The 14,550-nt window shown below is 46.4% G+C and overlaps 1 protein-coding gene across 1 annotated transcript; it reads left to right on the forward strand.

Annotated features, from left to right (window-relative positions):
- Positions 1-39: 39 nt before the first annotated feature.
- LOC144118970 (ATP-binding cassette sub-family A member 17-like) lies at positions 40-3,929 on the forward strand. Its single transcript, XM_077651730.1, has 2 exons — positions 40-294; positions 3,143-3,929. Exons 1-2 carry the CDS (start codon positions 82-84, stop codon positions 3,473-3,475), a joined length of 546 nt encoding a protein of 181 aa, XP_077507856.1. The 5' UTR covers positions 40-81; the 3' UTR covers positions 3,476-3,929.
- The last annotated feature ends 10,621 nt before the right edge of the window (positions 3,930-14,550 follow it).

The raw sequence follows: 14,550 nt of genomic DNA on the forward strand, positions 1-14,550 counted from the left end.
AACGAAAAGCCAAAGGTATAATTTGTAACCAGGAGCGATGCCACGTAACGTTACCGACATTCACGCCCCCTTTCGAGCAGCATGGACGTGTGCGAGGCGAACTGCAGCCGCGTGGGAATCCTGGTGTCCGGCCTGCTGCAGTGCCTGGGCACCGTCCCCCAGCTGCTGGCCCGATTCGGCCGCGGCTTCACCCTGCAGGTCAAGTGCGTCGCCAAGGAATCGCGAATCGCCGCCGCACTGGAGGGCACCGTGGCGACGCTATTCCCGGGCATCGTGCTCACCGACGTACACCCGGTACGCGCTTATTGGTCTCACCGACTTCCGATGTCGAACAAGTGAGGCGCGCAGGTGGACCCAGGGGTCGCATGTTATAGCGCAGCATCACTCATTTTTTACCGAAATATAGCGTAGCTAAGCCGGGTATCTCACCGAAGAAGTCCTGCAATTTTTAAACATTAGCTTTTTGAGTTAGAAAAGCGCCTTTTTCGGCATAGAATTGTCACCGGCGTAGCGCATCAGAATACAGCTAAGGCGCGCTAAGTAGTCTGCTGGTTAACTGATATTTAACATTTATCTCTTGAAATATTAGTGTTAGCCTCTTTATTTTTTGAGAGGCGTGTAGTCTACCGCACGAGTAATATCTATGCCAGATTTTATAATATTAATCATAGTAACGTAAAAAACGCAGTTACCGTTGGCGTTGTGGCCCAACAAATTTTGCCTAAATTACGTCAAAATGCATGCGTGAGCTTTCTAACAGTTTGCAGGCAAAGCAACCCCTCCAACGCACGTATCACGTCGAAATATTTCAAATTTGTTGAGCCACAGCGCCAAGGCTAACTGCGTTTTCAAAACTGTAAATCTGATATACATATTGCTTACGGTGAGCCGCATGCCTCTCAATAGGTGAGGAAAGTAGCAGAAATAGTAAAGAGTTAACTATTCGGTATTAGCTAAGCGGCGCACTAGTTAGCATACCTTATCTGTATTATGATGCGCTAAACCACCGACAAAGTTATACCAAAAAAGCGGTCGTGTTCCTCACTTCTTTCACTCCCTCCTTCATCCCTTTCCTTACGGCGCGGTTCAGGTGTCCAACGATATATGAGACAGATACTGCGCCACTTCCTTTCCACCAAAAACCAATTATTATTATTAATTAAAAAAAACACTTTTAAAGACAGCAGAACATCTGAGGTGAAACGCCCGGTATTTAGTAACGCATATTTAGCATGGGTGACAGTAGAGCGCGAATTTCACGAATCTTTACCAGTGTTGTGCATATGGCTCGGATGAAAAGCACCAGCTTTCCATGGAGTCATTATCAGTGCCGTTGAAGGGGAGGTTTAGGGAATACAGATTCAAAGCAGACGTGATTATTCGGTCTTCATCGGAACGCCCTAGATCTAGCCGACAAGTTTACGAAGGCGACAATGTTTGCGCGATCCAAGGAAACCCTCCATTGTTCTCTCGTCATTTCCAGAAATTTCACCCTTGCATGCAGTTCTAGCAAAAAAAGAAACTCCTTGAAATGTAAAATGCCGTCTGAGCTATGCTGGGCTACAATCTAGGTGGCCAGGCAAAAAGCAGCGGATCAGTAAAAAGAATCGGGATTCAAGGATTATGTGCTAAAGGAACACTTGAGTCGTACAGTTGACGCACGGAAAAAAAATTATTTGCGCAGACGAATCGAAGTTCTCCTTCCCTGCGAGCGTTGGTATCCATTATGCGTTCAGTCCGAGAGGTACAAAATATTGTGCTCGTTATCAGTTTCCCGATTTAAAAAATTCCGGCGAGATTGTAGCGGCATGGGGTTCTTTCTCCACTCGGGAAGTTGCTCGGTTTCACCTAATTCAAAGCGCCATGTCGAAAGTAGTTTCCAAGGGCAACTATTGACAAGGTGTTGCTTCCCAGCGCGCCCAAGAATTTTGGCAGCGGCCTGTAGTGCAGCACGACGATCGCCTGGAGCACTCATCTAAAGTTGTGAAAATTTTGTTCACGAAGATTATGGTGGACTTTGGAGCGCTCGAGCCAGTCTTCAGATCTTCAGTTGAGCATGTCTTGAAGAGTAGAAGAGAAATGCGACCAGCTGCTGTAATAATGGGGATACATGGACGAAACGCTCATAGACAGCCTTGTCGGTATCATGCCACCTCCCGGTCGAGTAGTCATCAAAACAAACGGCTTTCCTATTAAGTATTGGCCGTATTCAAACTGTTAGGAAAACCTGTTCATGCCATAAATTCCTTATGTCCAAAGCGAACACACATTATCGCCGAAGGCAATAGATGCCGCTGAAAAAGTATATCAGCAAATATGTTTTCGCAACAAATCTCGTCTTCTGGTGGAAAATATTTATTTCTGCCAAGTTAAAAGGGTTATCTCAACTCCCAGATAGTTCATACGCAAATGGAAGTCGAGAAAGAAAATTTGCAGGTGAAAAACAAAAATATAACTTTTTCCCTCTACCTTGTCGGCAAAGAAAGGTTCAGAAATGTGTCGGAGTGGTGTTTAGACTGCAACGTGGATTACCTTATAAGGGAGTAAAAATGGGGTAAGCGTTCTTCTAGCCCACTGCCTTTTATTGGCAGGGTATTCCGCCCAAGTTACGGGGTATATTTCTTTCACTAAATATACGGAATGCTTACTGTAGCCAACGGAAGCATATTTCTGCCTCAAAATCATAGTGTAAATAAATAAATAAATAAATAAATAAATAAATAAATAAATAAACGAAGCAGTTTTGAAACAAATAAAGACTTTTAAACACGGCAAGCGGAGGTCTTTAGGTTAACAATTATAGGAGATCACATCTTCGGTTAAAATCTCCGTAACTGAGAGAACTTCGCATGTTTTCAAGAGAGAATCTTTCCGCTGCCAGTTATAAGTATTCGGTAATCTAATTGTTGCAAATGCACTCCAGGGCAAGGACAGCATATCTTCCCTCTATTAAGGAGTACGCTAGAGGGCGGCTTAGTCTTTTTTACTGCCTTGTCGAGTAATTTGTATTCAGAGTGTATAGGTCCTGCCTAAGTTCCTAAAGATATGTTAGCTTTTGGCGTTGAAATTTCTTTGGTTTATTACACCTTCTCCTGACACTAACTTCTATTCGCGTTTTTTTCTGAACATGCCACTCACGCAGGGCCTCTTCCGGTTCACCATGAGCGAGATGCTTCAGTGGAGTGTCCTATTCGCGCGCGTCAACCAGCTGCACCGGCAGTTCCAGCTCGAATACGTGAATGTGTCCAGCACGGCCCTCGAGGAGGTCTTCATCGACTTCATCCGCAAGGCGCGAGCTCCAGCGGAATCGCTTTCACCCGCCGACCTTACGGCCAAGGTCGGGTCTCCGGCACAGCGCCCCACAGATCAGGCGGCCAAGGTCGTGTCTCCAGCGCAGCGTCCCGTCATGTCCACGCTCGCAAGGCAGGCCACCAAAAGCGTCACTACAGCGCCGGCCCTGGCAAGGAAAGCTTAGAACTTTGCCAAGGGCAAAGTTGCGCTTACGCACCTTCCGCTATGTTTGTGCAGGGTGTATATATGTACTAATTTTTCACTGGGAAGCCATTAACACCGTCGCCGTGCGCCTGCAAGCCTGCAGATCAGGAACGACACCGGTGTTGCTTCTTCAGGACAACGTGCTTTGTTTCCTGTCCATTTGTCGTCATAACCCCTTCTTGTCTCTGCGTGTGCGCCTGCACAAACTTCAGGAAAACGAGAAAGTGATGTTGACTGCTTCGTGCGCAACCATCGCGTGGAGAATGCCGGTAACGGTCTTAGCTCAAGAAACACTAGCGGCCGTTACACGGCTGAATATTTCGGTGTTTCAGTAGTCAGGCTTCTCGAAGCGTGTATATCTGTAATGCCGGGAAATCCACAGATTCATACCGAAAAAGATCACACTAGGGCCTCTGTTCATGCAAGGAGGCTCCGGCATCTGTCTATTGATGCTGTATGTTTGTCGTAGAAAGTGATTGAGTATACTTTGGTGATAAATCCTTTAAGATGTTTCGCTGCGCTTATCATTTGTGTGCTCGCGAAAAAGCCACAGCCTTATTGATGACGCGCTTCTTACTGGTAACACATTTGGTAACAAGCTGTTACAATTTAGCCAGACGAAGCCTGCCGGGAGGCAGTGATGACTTTGCTGTGCAATCTTTTCATGACGCATGCCTCATTTAAGAGCGAATTTTTCTGACGGAGCCCTGTTTTTGAAGACTTACATAAGTAACAACGTCATAAGCGCCCGTCGTTTGCCTTAGGCTCCAAGGTAAGCTTGTGCACGCAAAAACAATGAGGAGGGTGTCACCACGACTACACAGACGAAATCTAATGTACATTTGTGGCAAAAAAAAAATCTTGAAGGGACACGTAAGCTCCGCCATAAGGGTATGACGCGATAGCATAAATTGGTCATTATCTACTTTGCATTCATAGATGCCTGGGAGTCCTGATACCACTCCTGGCGCAGGGGTGCAGCGGTTAAGGAATGCGCCACTGCCCTGCGATGGCAAGCGCTGCCACCGGTAGGCCTTGTGCGACCCAGGTTGCTCTCGCCGAGCGACCAATTATTGAACTGCCACCTGCCACGGTGGCCACTTTGCTGACAATGCGGTGGGCTGGTGGTTATGCCCCTGTCAGGTCACGTGATCTAGGTGCTCACCTGCCTCCTGGGTTGCTTATCTGGAGATTTTTCGTGCATTTTTCGCTCACGGTGAACGAAGGCAATGCCGGAATTTCTGCGATTCTGCGACACGAGCTTAGCGCTATGACGTTAAAATTGACATCTAATATGTCATTTATGTGCCAAAAAGCCAAAGAAAGTCTTTATAAACGTTGCGTAAAAAGCAAGCACTTATGCATTCTAAGAATTATGAACGATCAATGCTACTGATGCTGCATAGTACGCGCTAGAATTAGTGTTCACCCCGAACGGAGACGCCGCTGCCGCCGTACAAACTGGTGGTGTGATCCAGCCCATCAATCACCACGTGACACGCCGTACCCCATCTACACTCTCCCACTCCAGTATAGGAATCAGTGGAACACGCTGTACTCCCGTACACCCTACCCCACCAACCACCCGTTGCCTCCCTCCCCTTCTTTGTCTTCTCTTTCCCACTTTCACTCCTTCATCGCCCCTCAAGGAAGATCCCCTCTCCACTTTTCCCCCTGCCACCCGTTCCCTCACATCTCCTCTTCGTCTTTCCTCTGCTAAGTGCAGAGGGAGATTTCTCACCTGCCAACCGAGGCTCCCGATGGTCGAACAGATTTTTCCAGCACGGGAGTTTTAACTCTCACGCACTAGAGACACCCCAACGGCTGCCACCGCATTTAGCAAGAGTGTGACGACGATGTTTGTACGAATGGCGACCGCTGCTTTCGCTGTACAGTCGTTACATCAACTGCGGCACAGAAGCCGCGCTCAGTTAAATCGGTCGCGGAGCCGAGGCGAGCTGCTTGTTTCCGCACGACTGTTTCCGCACGACTGGAGCCTGAATTGAAACTATGCGAACAAACGTTAATTAAACTATTTAAGCACAAACGTATTGTTTATAATCTACACAACAATACCACAGATATTGCCATAGGTTTTTTGTGGTATGAAGATTGCGGCTGCTGCATAATAGTAACAGTGTTGGCGGATTCCGATAAGATGTGAATCTTGTTCACCAGTATGCTGATTTACTTAGTTCTAATTTAACATTTGAAATACAGCGAGGCATCTGGTTGATAGTTATTTATTTCAGATACCTGCAGCGCCTGCAGGGATGATCGCAGGTGGGGAAGACACAAAAAAAGCAAAAAATTGACATTCGTAGGTGGCCATCATTAGGAATTTCCCTTATAATTTCGAAAACCAGATTGCTTTGGCATGGTGGCTAAACAAATTTTGGCCTACGCGGCTACATTCAAGTGTCATGCATCTTTTGAGCGCACTCTGCAACGCCCAGAAGTTGACGTCACTCCAAGCCACACGTGTCACTTTACGTTAACTCTCTATTCAGCACTGCAGCAGCGAGCATCAGCTAGCAACACAGTGTTGCCGTGCAGGCGGCATAAAGAAGGCCACGTGGCACTTGCGACATGAAGTGACGTCAGCTGGGGCGCATTACCGAGCTTGCACAGGCCAAAATATGTTAAGCCGGAGCGCGGAAGGCAATCACGTTATCGAATATTTTTGTAGAAGTGGTACTACCCTACAACACTTTCTTCAGAGTCGAAAAACACAACAGAAAATTTTCTGTCTTGACAAATTTTTATACAATTTTGGGGTGTGAACTTGTAGTAACAACAGAAATTGTAGTTATTACAGAAAAGTACTGCAGAACTTCAGACAAGTACTTCAGAATAATACTCAAGTATTATAGAAAAATAATCCATACTACTAGTCGCTACCTCAAAACGAAAACGCGTTTTCTCTTTGGGTCTATTGCGTCATTTTTTCAACCGAGTTTTTATTGTCCATCACTGAAGAGTATGCTGTAAGTTATGTGCCCTGCCCTGCTCTCTCTTCAGAGATCGACATGCTGAGACGCACAGTTCTGTTAGTGCACAAAGTACACAGCACTCTTTAATGATGGTGGCTATTTCATTGACAGCTTCCTAGATAGTTTTGTAGCAAGTGTTTCCATGAGCGTTTCTTATTTATGAATACAGGATGACTATTTGCATGTGCATTTTCTCCGGTACCTTTGATATTCTTCCTCTTTATATCAGTTTCATTGTATGATCCATTTGCCTGCGCAGCGTTCGATTGTATTCAAGATGGTGTCGGCCCTGTATATGTTTTAAAGGCAAAGGCCTGACTGTCTGTGCTGGTCGTCAAAGTGCTGCGTAATTTGCAGTAAACTCGTTTCATTTACACACAGCATATAAGGTACAGAATTTAAAGAAGAAGAAAGATAAATTTTAAGCCTATACTACTGTGTGCGCTGTTTATACTATGTATTTCGATTTGATTTATCTACAAGTTATTGTAATCTTTGTAGGTTATGCAGTAATTTTGATTTCATTATTTGGTCGTTGTTAACTCATGTATTCATGTGCGTTATGGCGAACGTTTTGCCATTGCGCGACCTCCCTGTACTTAACCCCGTACAAAAGTGTGTTCTGGTGGTATACGTACTCTGAGCAAATAAAGAATAAAGAAATCAATGGGCATAAAATTGTTCCTGACGTTTCATGCTATAATATATAAAATGTATGAAGGAAACATACAGTAATCGAAACATTCATACGTATGTCATAACGAGCCCTCTTTTCCCCTTTGTTGTTTACAAAGAGGCTGATAAAGCTTACGGATTGAAGAGTACATAATGGTGAGATGTAAGGAGGTATTAGTCTTACGAGTAGACGAACGTCGTCTGGAAGGTCTCTCCCTCCACAGTAGACAAATAGATAGCTTGTAATAAATCTTTTTTTTTTTTTTTACTCTGGTACGACTCCCAAGTAAGTAGCCTTCGATATCTGTAGATCGCGGGCATCAAGACAAATGAACTTCAAGGCAACACACGAGGCGACGGTGAAGGAAGAACACAACGAGCACTTTCTGAATATTAGTCAGTGTTCGTAATGCTCTCTTGCTTGAAGAAATGTGCTTCGGCACTACTCTATATCTTGCAGAAAGCTCCAGACAAAGTGCAAGCAGCGTTCTTCAGAGACTCCGAGGTCTGCTCAAAAGCGCACAAGCGCTGCTTCTAATCGTAAAATGGTTTCAAACTTCGCTCGGAGACAGCAAAAAAGAAATTTCTAAGGATATTGAGGTGCTTAATCTCATCGTGTAAAAAACTGATAGAACGATTGTTATTCATAACTTAATGAATTTGTTCAGGGGATTTCATTCCGCTCAAAATTCTGGTTGATGTGATCCAATGAAACCTCAGTTTATCATAGAGATAGGAAATAAAGCTTTTTAGGAAAAGTAGGTTGGATGGTGACAACAGCAGCAGCTTAACACAAAGCTGAGAAAGACCAGCCCCCCTCCCATCCCCCTTCCTCGCACGGAAATAAAAATACAAAGCTGACTCAAATATATCAAATATGTACCATTATGTAGCGAAATAGACACGCGCCATCTGGTGGACTTGTCGCCGGTAACAGGATGTGTTTGCCTCAAACACCGATAGGTAGCGCAGCTAATCTGTATGACATAAAACGCCGAAATAGACAAGTAACGGCATCTCCTTCCTCCTCCTCCTCCTCCTATGCCGGCGCTCCACCTCTCGGCTCCTCTCAGGCGCCGACGGTGGCGGCATCTAGGCAGGGTGATGCTAGCAGACGCTCCCAACGCTCGCCTTTTGGCGCGCCGAATGAATTTTGTGTTGCGTTTTTTGTCTTGGCTTCGGTCGAAATAACATGATGGCATGCAAGAATAGAGATAAAGCTCGAGGGCAAGATCATCCCGGAAAGAGAGATCATTCGAGTTTTAGGCATGTGGCTACAGAGCAACGGCAAATGCAACCACACGATTGGCTTCCTTAAAAAGTCAACGGAACAAGTTTGCCGTATGATAACCAGAGTATCATCCAGAAGATACGGCATGAAGGAAGACGACACGCTAAAGCTGGTGAACAGCCTTGTCATCAGCAAAATAACTTACTCACTTCCATATCACAGCATGCTGAAAAGTGAAGAAAATCAGGCAGAGGTCCTAATCAAAGGAGCCTACAAGACAGCTTTGGGCTTACCCAGAAACACGTCGAACGACAAGCTCGCAGAACTGGGGCTGCACAACACGTTCGACGAGTTAAGCAGGGCACAAGTCGTGTCAAAGATACAAAGCCTAAGGAACTCGGCAACAGGGAGGGCCCTCCTAAGGCGGCTGAACTATAAGGGGGTCCTGGACATAGAGGATAGGTCGGAAAACATCCCAGACGAAATACGTCGAACCTACAAGTTTAGCCCTATACCCAGCAATATGGATCCAAATCTACACGCAGCCAGAAGACAGGTAAAGGCTGAATATGTAGAGGCGAAGACGGCCACACCAGATCAGGTAGTCTACACTGACGCCAATCCGTACCCGTGGACTCGCAGCCAAAGCATCAAGAAAACGTTATCGGTTGTCACAACAAAGGAGGGTGGCCTCATCAGCGTCGCATCCACGAGAGATGGGACGATAACTGAGGCAGAGGAGATCGCCGTAGCTCTAGAGGCAGCCGAGGGTTATCGCACCAACAAATCTCTCACAATCATAACAGATTCCCAAGAAGCGTGCAGACGCTACATGGTAGGAAGAATCAACAAGAAAGCACTAAAGATTCTATTGAAAACGCAGCGAACCAACATGGGATCTACTGGGTACCAGGACACGCCGGTGTCGAAGGCAATCTGAAGGTGGACAAGCTAGCTCGCGAGCTTATTATCCAAGCTGGTGCGTAAAACGCCTCAGACGGCCCGGAGATAACGGTAGAGCTCGCGTACGCAGCTATCTTCAACCTCATCAAAGGCAGAAGATGCAAATATCCCCAGCCACATCCTCTGCTAACACAATATGAAGCGACATGCTGGAGAAGACTCCAAACAGGAGCCTTCCACAACCTTCACATTCTACATAAGATGTATCTGGAACAGTATAGGGATACATGTCCGTGGTGCGGGGCAACCCCCACGCTGTATCATATCACATGGGAATGCATACCAATGTAGCTTTCCGAGGTAACAAAGAGCCAAATTTGGAGCAGTGGGAGGACCGGCTAACCAGCAGCCAGCTCAAGGTCCAAAGAGACCTAGTGAGCCACGCATGCCGGATGGCCAGGGACAGTGGTGCCTCGGACTAGGGGCGCCAACCACGCTCAGTCTGGAAGACATCGGCAATCTTCGAGCAAGCAGCAAGACTCTTTTATTAGAGCAATAAAGTTTATTCACTCACTCACTGCCCTGCGATCGCTTTGATTGCGGAGCATACGTTGGAAGTGGCTTGCGCGACCGAGTTCGCGCCACTATAGTGAATATACTCAGCGCGTTGGGTTCCCAACGCTCGCGCTTTGGCGCGCAGCGGACCGCGCGCCCGAATGAATTTGTTGTTGCATTTTCTGCCTCTTATTCGACAGCATGGCATGGCAGGTACACAAATTACCCAAATAATTGCCCCGATCCACGTTGCACTGCTTTATAAGAAATTTTCGTACTGCGATCGCTTTGATCGCGGTGCACACGGTGGAAGTGGAGTGAGCGAGCGAGCTCGCGGCACTATAGTGAATGTCTCGGAGTCGTGTTTTTCAACCGGCGTCTTTTGCCCAATTTTGTTAAAAATTTAACACCGCAAAGAGGAAGTGGACCGACCTGCGACTAGATGTGCAGCCTAGGGTTCATTTGAACTGATGGCGGTTTAATGCTCCTATAATATATTCTCTCAAAGGCGTGTTCGGTCGTGCAACGGGCTGTGCTATTCAGTGAGTAGGTGATTACTCGTCTGAATTTCAATTAATTTAGCGCAGGAAAGCTTGGACATTATTTCGGAGTTAACATAGGACACCTCGCCGGCTACCGTTAAAAATATCCGACTGATGGCAGCCATGTAATGTTTGTTTTTAAATAGTCGAATACGAAGCCCTATACTAGCGCACTGTAACACGGTTGTGATCAGAATTTTGATGCAGGGTTAATAGTTTGGGTTGATTAACAGCAACCAAAAAAGGCATATAAACGCTGTTTCGTGAGCAACTACAGCGCCGCATGAGCCATTCGTATGCTGCTTGTTTAGCTGATTATCATCTTGGGTCAGCATATGCAATAATGGCTAGTAAGAGAACATTGCGTCCCCTCTCGTAACCTTCATGCCTAACGCGCAGTAGCCTGGACTGCCGCAGTTAATCGCTTTCGGTCGAAGTAGCGTGCAACAGAAAAAAACTCAAATGCTGAAAAATCAAAACTCGAATTTACTGTTCCCTCTGAAGCAAACACGTTGGTTCCTTCAGGAATCGCGAGCAGCATGCACAGCGGGGGCTTCAACAGCGATAACCACCCCTTTGGTCGTCGAGTTCGTGAGCGACGGAGTCTAACTGAAACAAAACAAATACGTCCAGCGATGCACCAAACATGAAAGATAAACCTGCACCGCGAGCAGCATGAACAGCGTAGGCACAAAAGGCAAGAACCTCCCTTTTACTACCGAATTCGTGAGCGAAGGAGTCCATCTGCGACGACACAAATACGGCAAGAAATGCGCGCAACATAAAAGCTAGACCTATATTGCGAGCAGCATGTACAGAGGGTATCAAACAGCGAGAACCGCCTCTTTATTATGGGGTTCGTAAGTGAAGGATTCCAACTGCGACAAAAAATCCTGCAGCAATGCGCAAGATGAAAGCTAGACCTCCAACCGCGAGCAACGTAAACATGGGGGCTCAAACAATATGAAGCGTAACTTTCGAGTCGAGCTTGCGAACGAATCGGACTGCAACCGCGTCGACACGCCACGAAATGCGTGCAACATCAAAGCTGCACCTGCAGAATCTATCAGAGCTGGCACTGTGGGCATACGACAACAAGAAGCACAGCTTTCGTAGCCTACGAGCAAACGAGTCCATCTACAACTATGCCAAACAACATTTACTGCGAAGGAAGACTGCAGTCGCTCGCGCTTTGCACCAAATCACCCTAAAAAAAAAAACACGACTGTGAACTGAAGAACGGCCACTCCAGCACATAATCGAAGTTCGCCCGGTCGATACTGTGCATTCAAACCTTTCGGCGAGCCGCTTTGCTTTTTTCCGGACGGAATTACAAAAAGTATTTTCCCACTGCCTGCTCGGTTGTTGCATCCATACGCGCAACAGAAGCTCGGCATCGCCGCAACGCGCAGACGCCGTCAAAGATGGAAAGACACTTCCCGCCAAAACTGTTGCGCAGAAAAAAAAACAAAGCGCGACTCCTACCCCCCGGCAATGGCGCCAGCGTCTGCCGCGGAGCAAAAAGCGCGCTAACACGTGACCACGGCACCTCGGCCAATGGGAGGCTCGATTATCTGGTGGGGTGCTAGGAGAGGAGGGAAGCCGGCGAGTTCAAAGCTTTGCGTTACTTTTGCTTCATTGAGGGGCTTTAGTATCACATTGACAGCGCTGATGGACGTAGGCTCTGAGTTGCATAGCCAAAAACCTATCTAAGGTTGAACGCACGAACCGTAAGGAAAGAAAATAATTCGAGCTATCTAAGGTAGGGTTACTTCATGTGAAGCCTCACCCCTCTTCCACTCTATCTTTGTTCTGTTATGTAACGAAAGGTAGCGTAGCCGGACAGGAACGGGCGGATACAGGCAAGCTTAAGCAGGAGATGAAACTAAAAGTTATTTATCGTTGACTTCGATGCATATATGCACACGATCTACCACCACATCCAAAACGAAAACCTGCTGTGTACAAAAAGAATAAATATAAGTGAAGTGGCTGACAAGTTTCCGAAGCAAGTGCGGGATTACAAGAAAGAAACGGAAAAAACTCTGATTGAAACAGCATAAGTCGGGAAGATATTCATCTAAAAGCACAAGTATTCTTGCACCTTTCCAAACTTTTCGTAAGCCTAATTTTTCGCATGTCGTAATAGCACCTACACAAGCAGTTAATATTCAAACTAACTGCATTTTTTTCTCTTTCGAAAAACGAGTGTCCGCTCAGCAGTTTCCAAACTGTGCAGTTGAAAAATACGCCGAAAAATACGCCCGTTCTGTCCCTGCTCAGTACGGCATCTCTTAGTGTGAGGATTTTGGTCCTACGCGGTTTTCTATGTGTACGAGCTCCACTAGCCAAATCATTGTTTTTTTTTTTTTTTGCAGACCACCTTGTCCTCTGAGGTCCAATATCGCATTCTTTGGTTATGATGCTTTAAGAAACAACGCGAATGATCTTCGCTTCAAGTTATGCGTGGCATATGTGGTGTGAAGTGAACACCTTGAAAGCAAGATTTTGCCTCGAAACTTTGCCTGGTGTCACTCCTGACACGGCGTGGGACCTTCTGACCATCATCAATTTAACTGTCCCCGACTGTTGGTTTCCCTGAATGCTGTTTTTGGCTGGATGAAAGAAAGCTGGCATGGTTACAGAGTAAACATCTAGCAAGCCAGCCTCAGCAAGCTTACCTTATTTTGTCGAATCTGTTGAGTATACGGCTTTCAGAGACGTCGTCACCCGTGAATATCGACGTTTAATTAATGCAAACTGCTTAAACATCATTTAATCTTTAGCTATAAATTCTGCCCCTGCGGGTAACGCTTACGGCAACCAGGTGACGTCGCCTCGCTTGGACCGTTCGTTTAGCATTTGCCCTGCTTACGCACGAACAACAATATTTACGTATTTTCTACGTTTCTGCTTTGCTTATCTCTGGGTATAACCGCAGCGGTTGCCTAGTGGTTCGAGCATCCGCTTCGTATGCAGGAGATGCAGGGTTCGACCCCCTGTGCCGCCGGGTGCCCATCGCAGATACAATGGGTGCAAGCTTTCCCCCGGCCTGGTGCTTATGCGGGGTGCAATGCCAGGGAAATGATTCTTGGACCCCTGCTTGGGTAACCTAAAATACCTTGTGCCATAGGGCCCTTTCGTCGAAGCTCTCTTGCGTCATAGAACTTCATCATCATCATTATGTATGAGCGAAACACCGAAATAGCGCTTTCCGTCGCTTCTTAATGGGCGCCACTGCACTGAAACAGCTCAAAACGTTTTTGGACGTTCTGTGGGATTTCTCGCCTTTTTCTTCTCATTACTTCCCCTCTTTTATGAAGGTGCCCAGTTATTACATGAATTATCTTCTGTGGACGAGTATATTTATTGTTCAATCCTTATAACATCCATGTTATCATGTTAAATCATTTAATATAACAGATAGAATAGATTGCGTAATAATGTACTAAGACCAGGCGCTGAAGGAATCAATAACCACACAATGGCACAAATGCCACTACTCAGTTTATCGCTTAAATAGCTCGATGTTTCCCTTCCTGACAGGTGTGCACGTACAATCGGTTTTTGCACATTATTTTAAAACTCTTTTAAGACAGGAAAGCGCGAAGCCTCCCCTTGTTGCATTTGAAGTGCGACTTCCTTGTTTTGGGCCGCATGCAGAAGAAAGCACCGCCACACGGCTCCTCCGTGTTTCCTCAAAACTAGAAAACTGATTTTTTTTTCTTACGCGTGCATCGCTCTCGTTTATCGCCGACAAACGGCGATAAGACGAACCGGTTGGCGAGTGCCGGCGCCCTTGATCCCTGCTCAGAAAAGCGGATGCAAAAAGGCATTTTGCGGGCAGGTTGTGCAAGCACGTAAAGGCATGGATGCACGTGCCCAGAATAACAACCGTGGCGGCTGAAGGCAGCAACACCTCTGGTAGCGACCGACTGTTCCGTTTCGCAGTATATCAGTCTAGAAATCGCGAGATGAGTGCGTCGATTGTAACCGTTTCAGAGAAGTGTGGGTGGCCGTAAAGCGTCATTTTTCCTCTATCAGCAACTGTCTGCGAATCTCTGCAAGCGACGGGCGTAGAGTCGGTACCGAAGGCTAGCTTGTTTATTGTTCTCACTCGCAAAAGAGAGAAGCAGCCGAGTCTCGAGGTATTACT

Source organism: Amblyomma americanum, chromosome 2 (assembly GCF_052857255.1).
Source record: "Amblyomma americanum isolate KBUSLIRL-KWMA chromosome 2, ASM5285725v1, whole genome shotgun sequence".
NCBI lineage: Eukaryota > Metazoa > Arthropoda > Arachnida > Ixodida > Ixodidae > Amblyomma > Amblyomma americanum.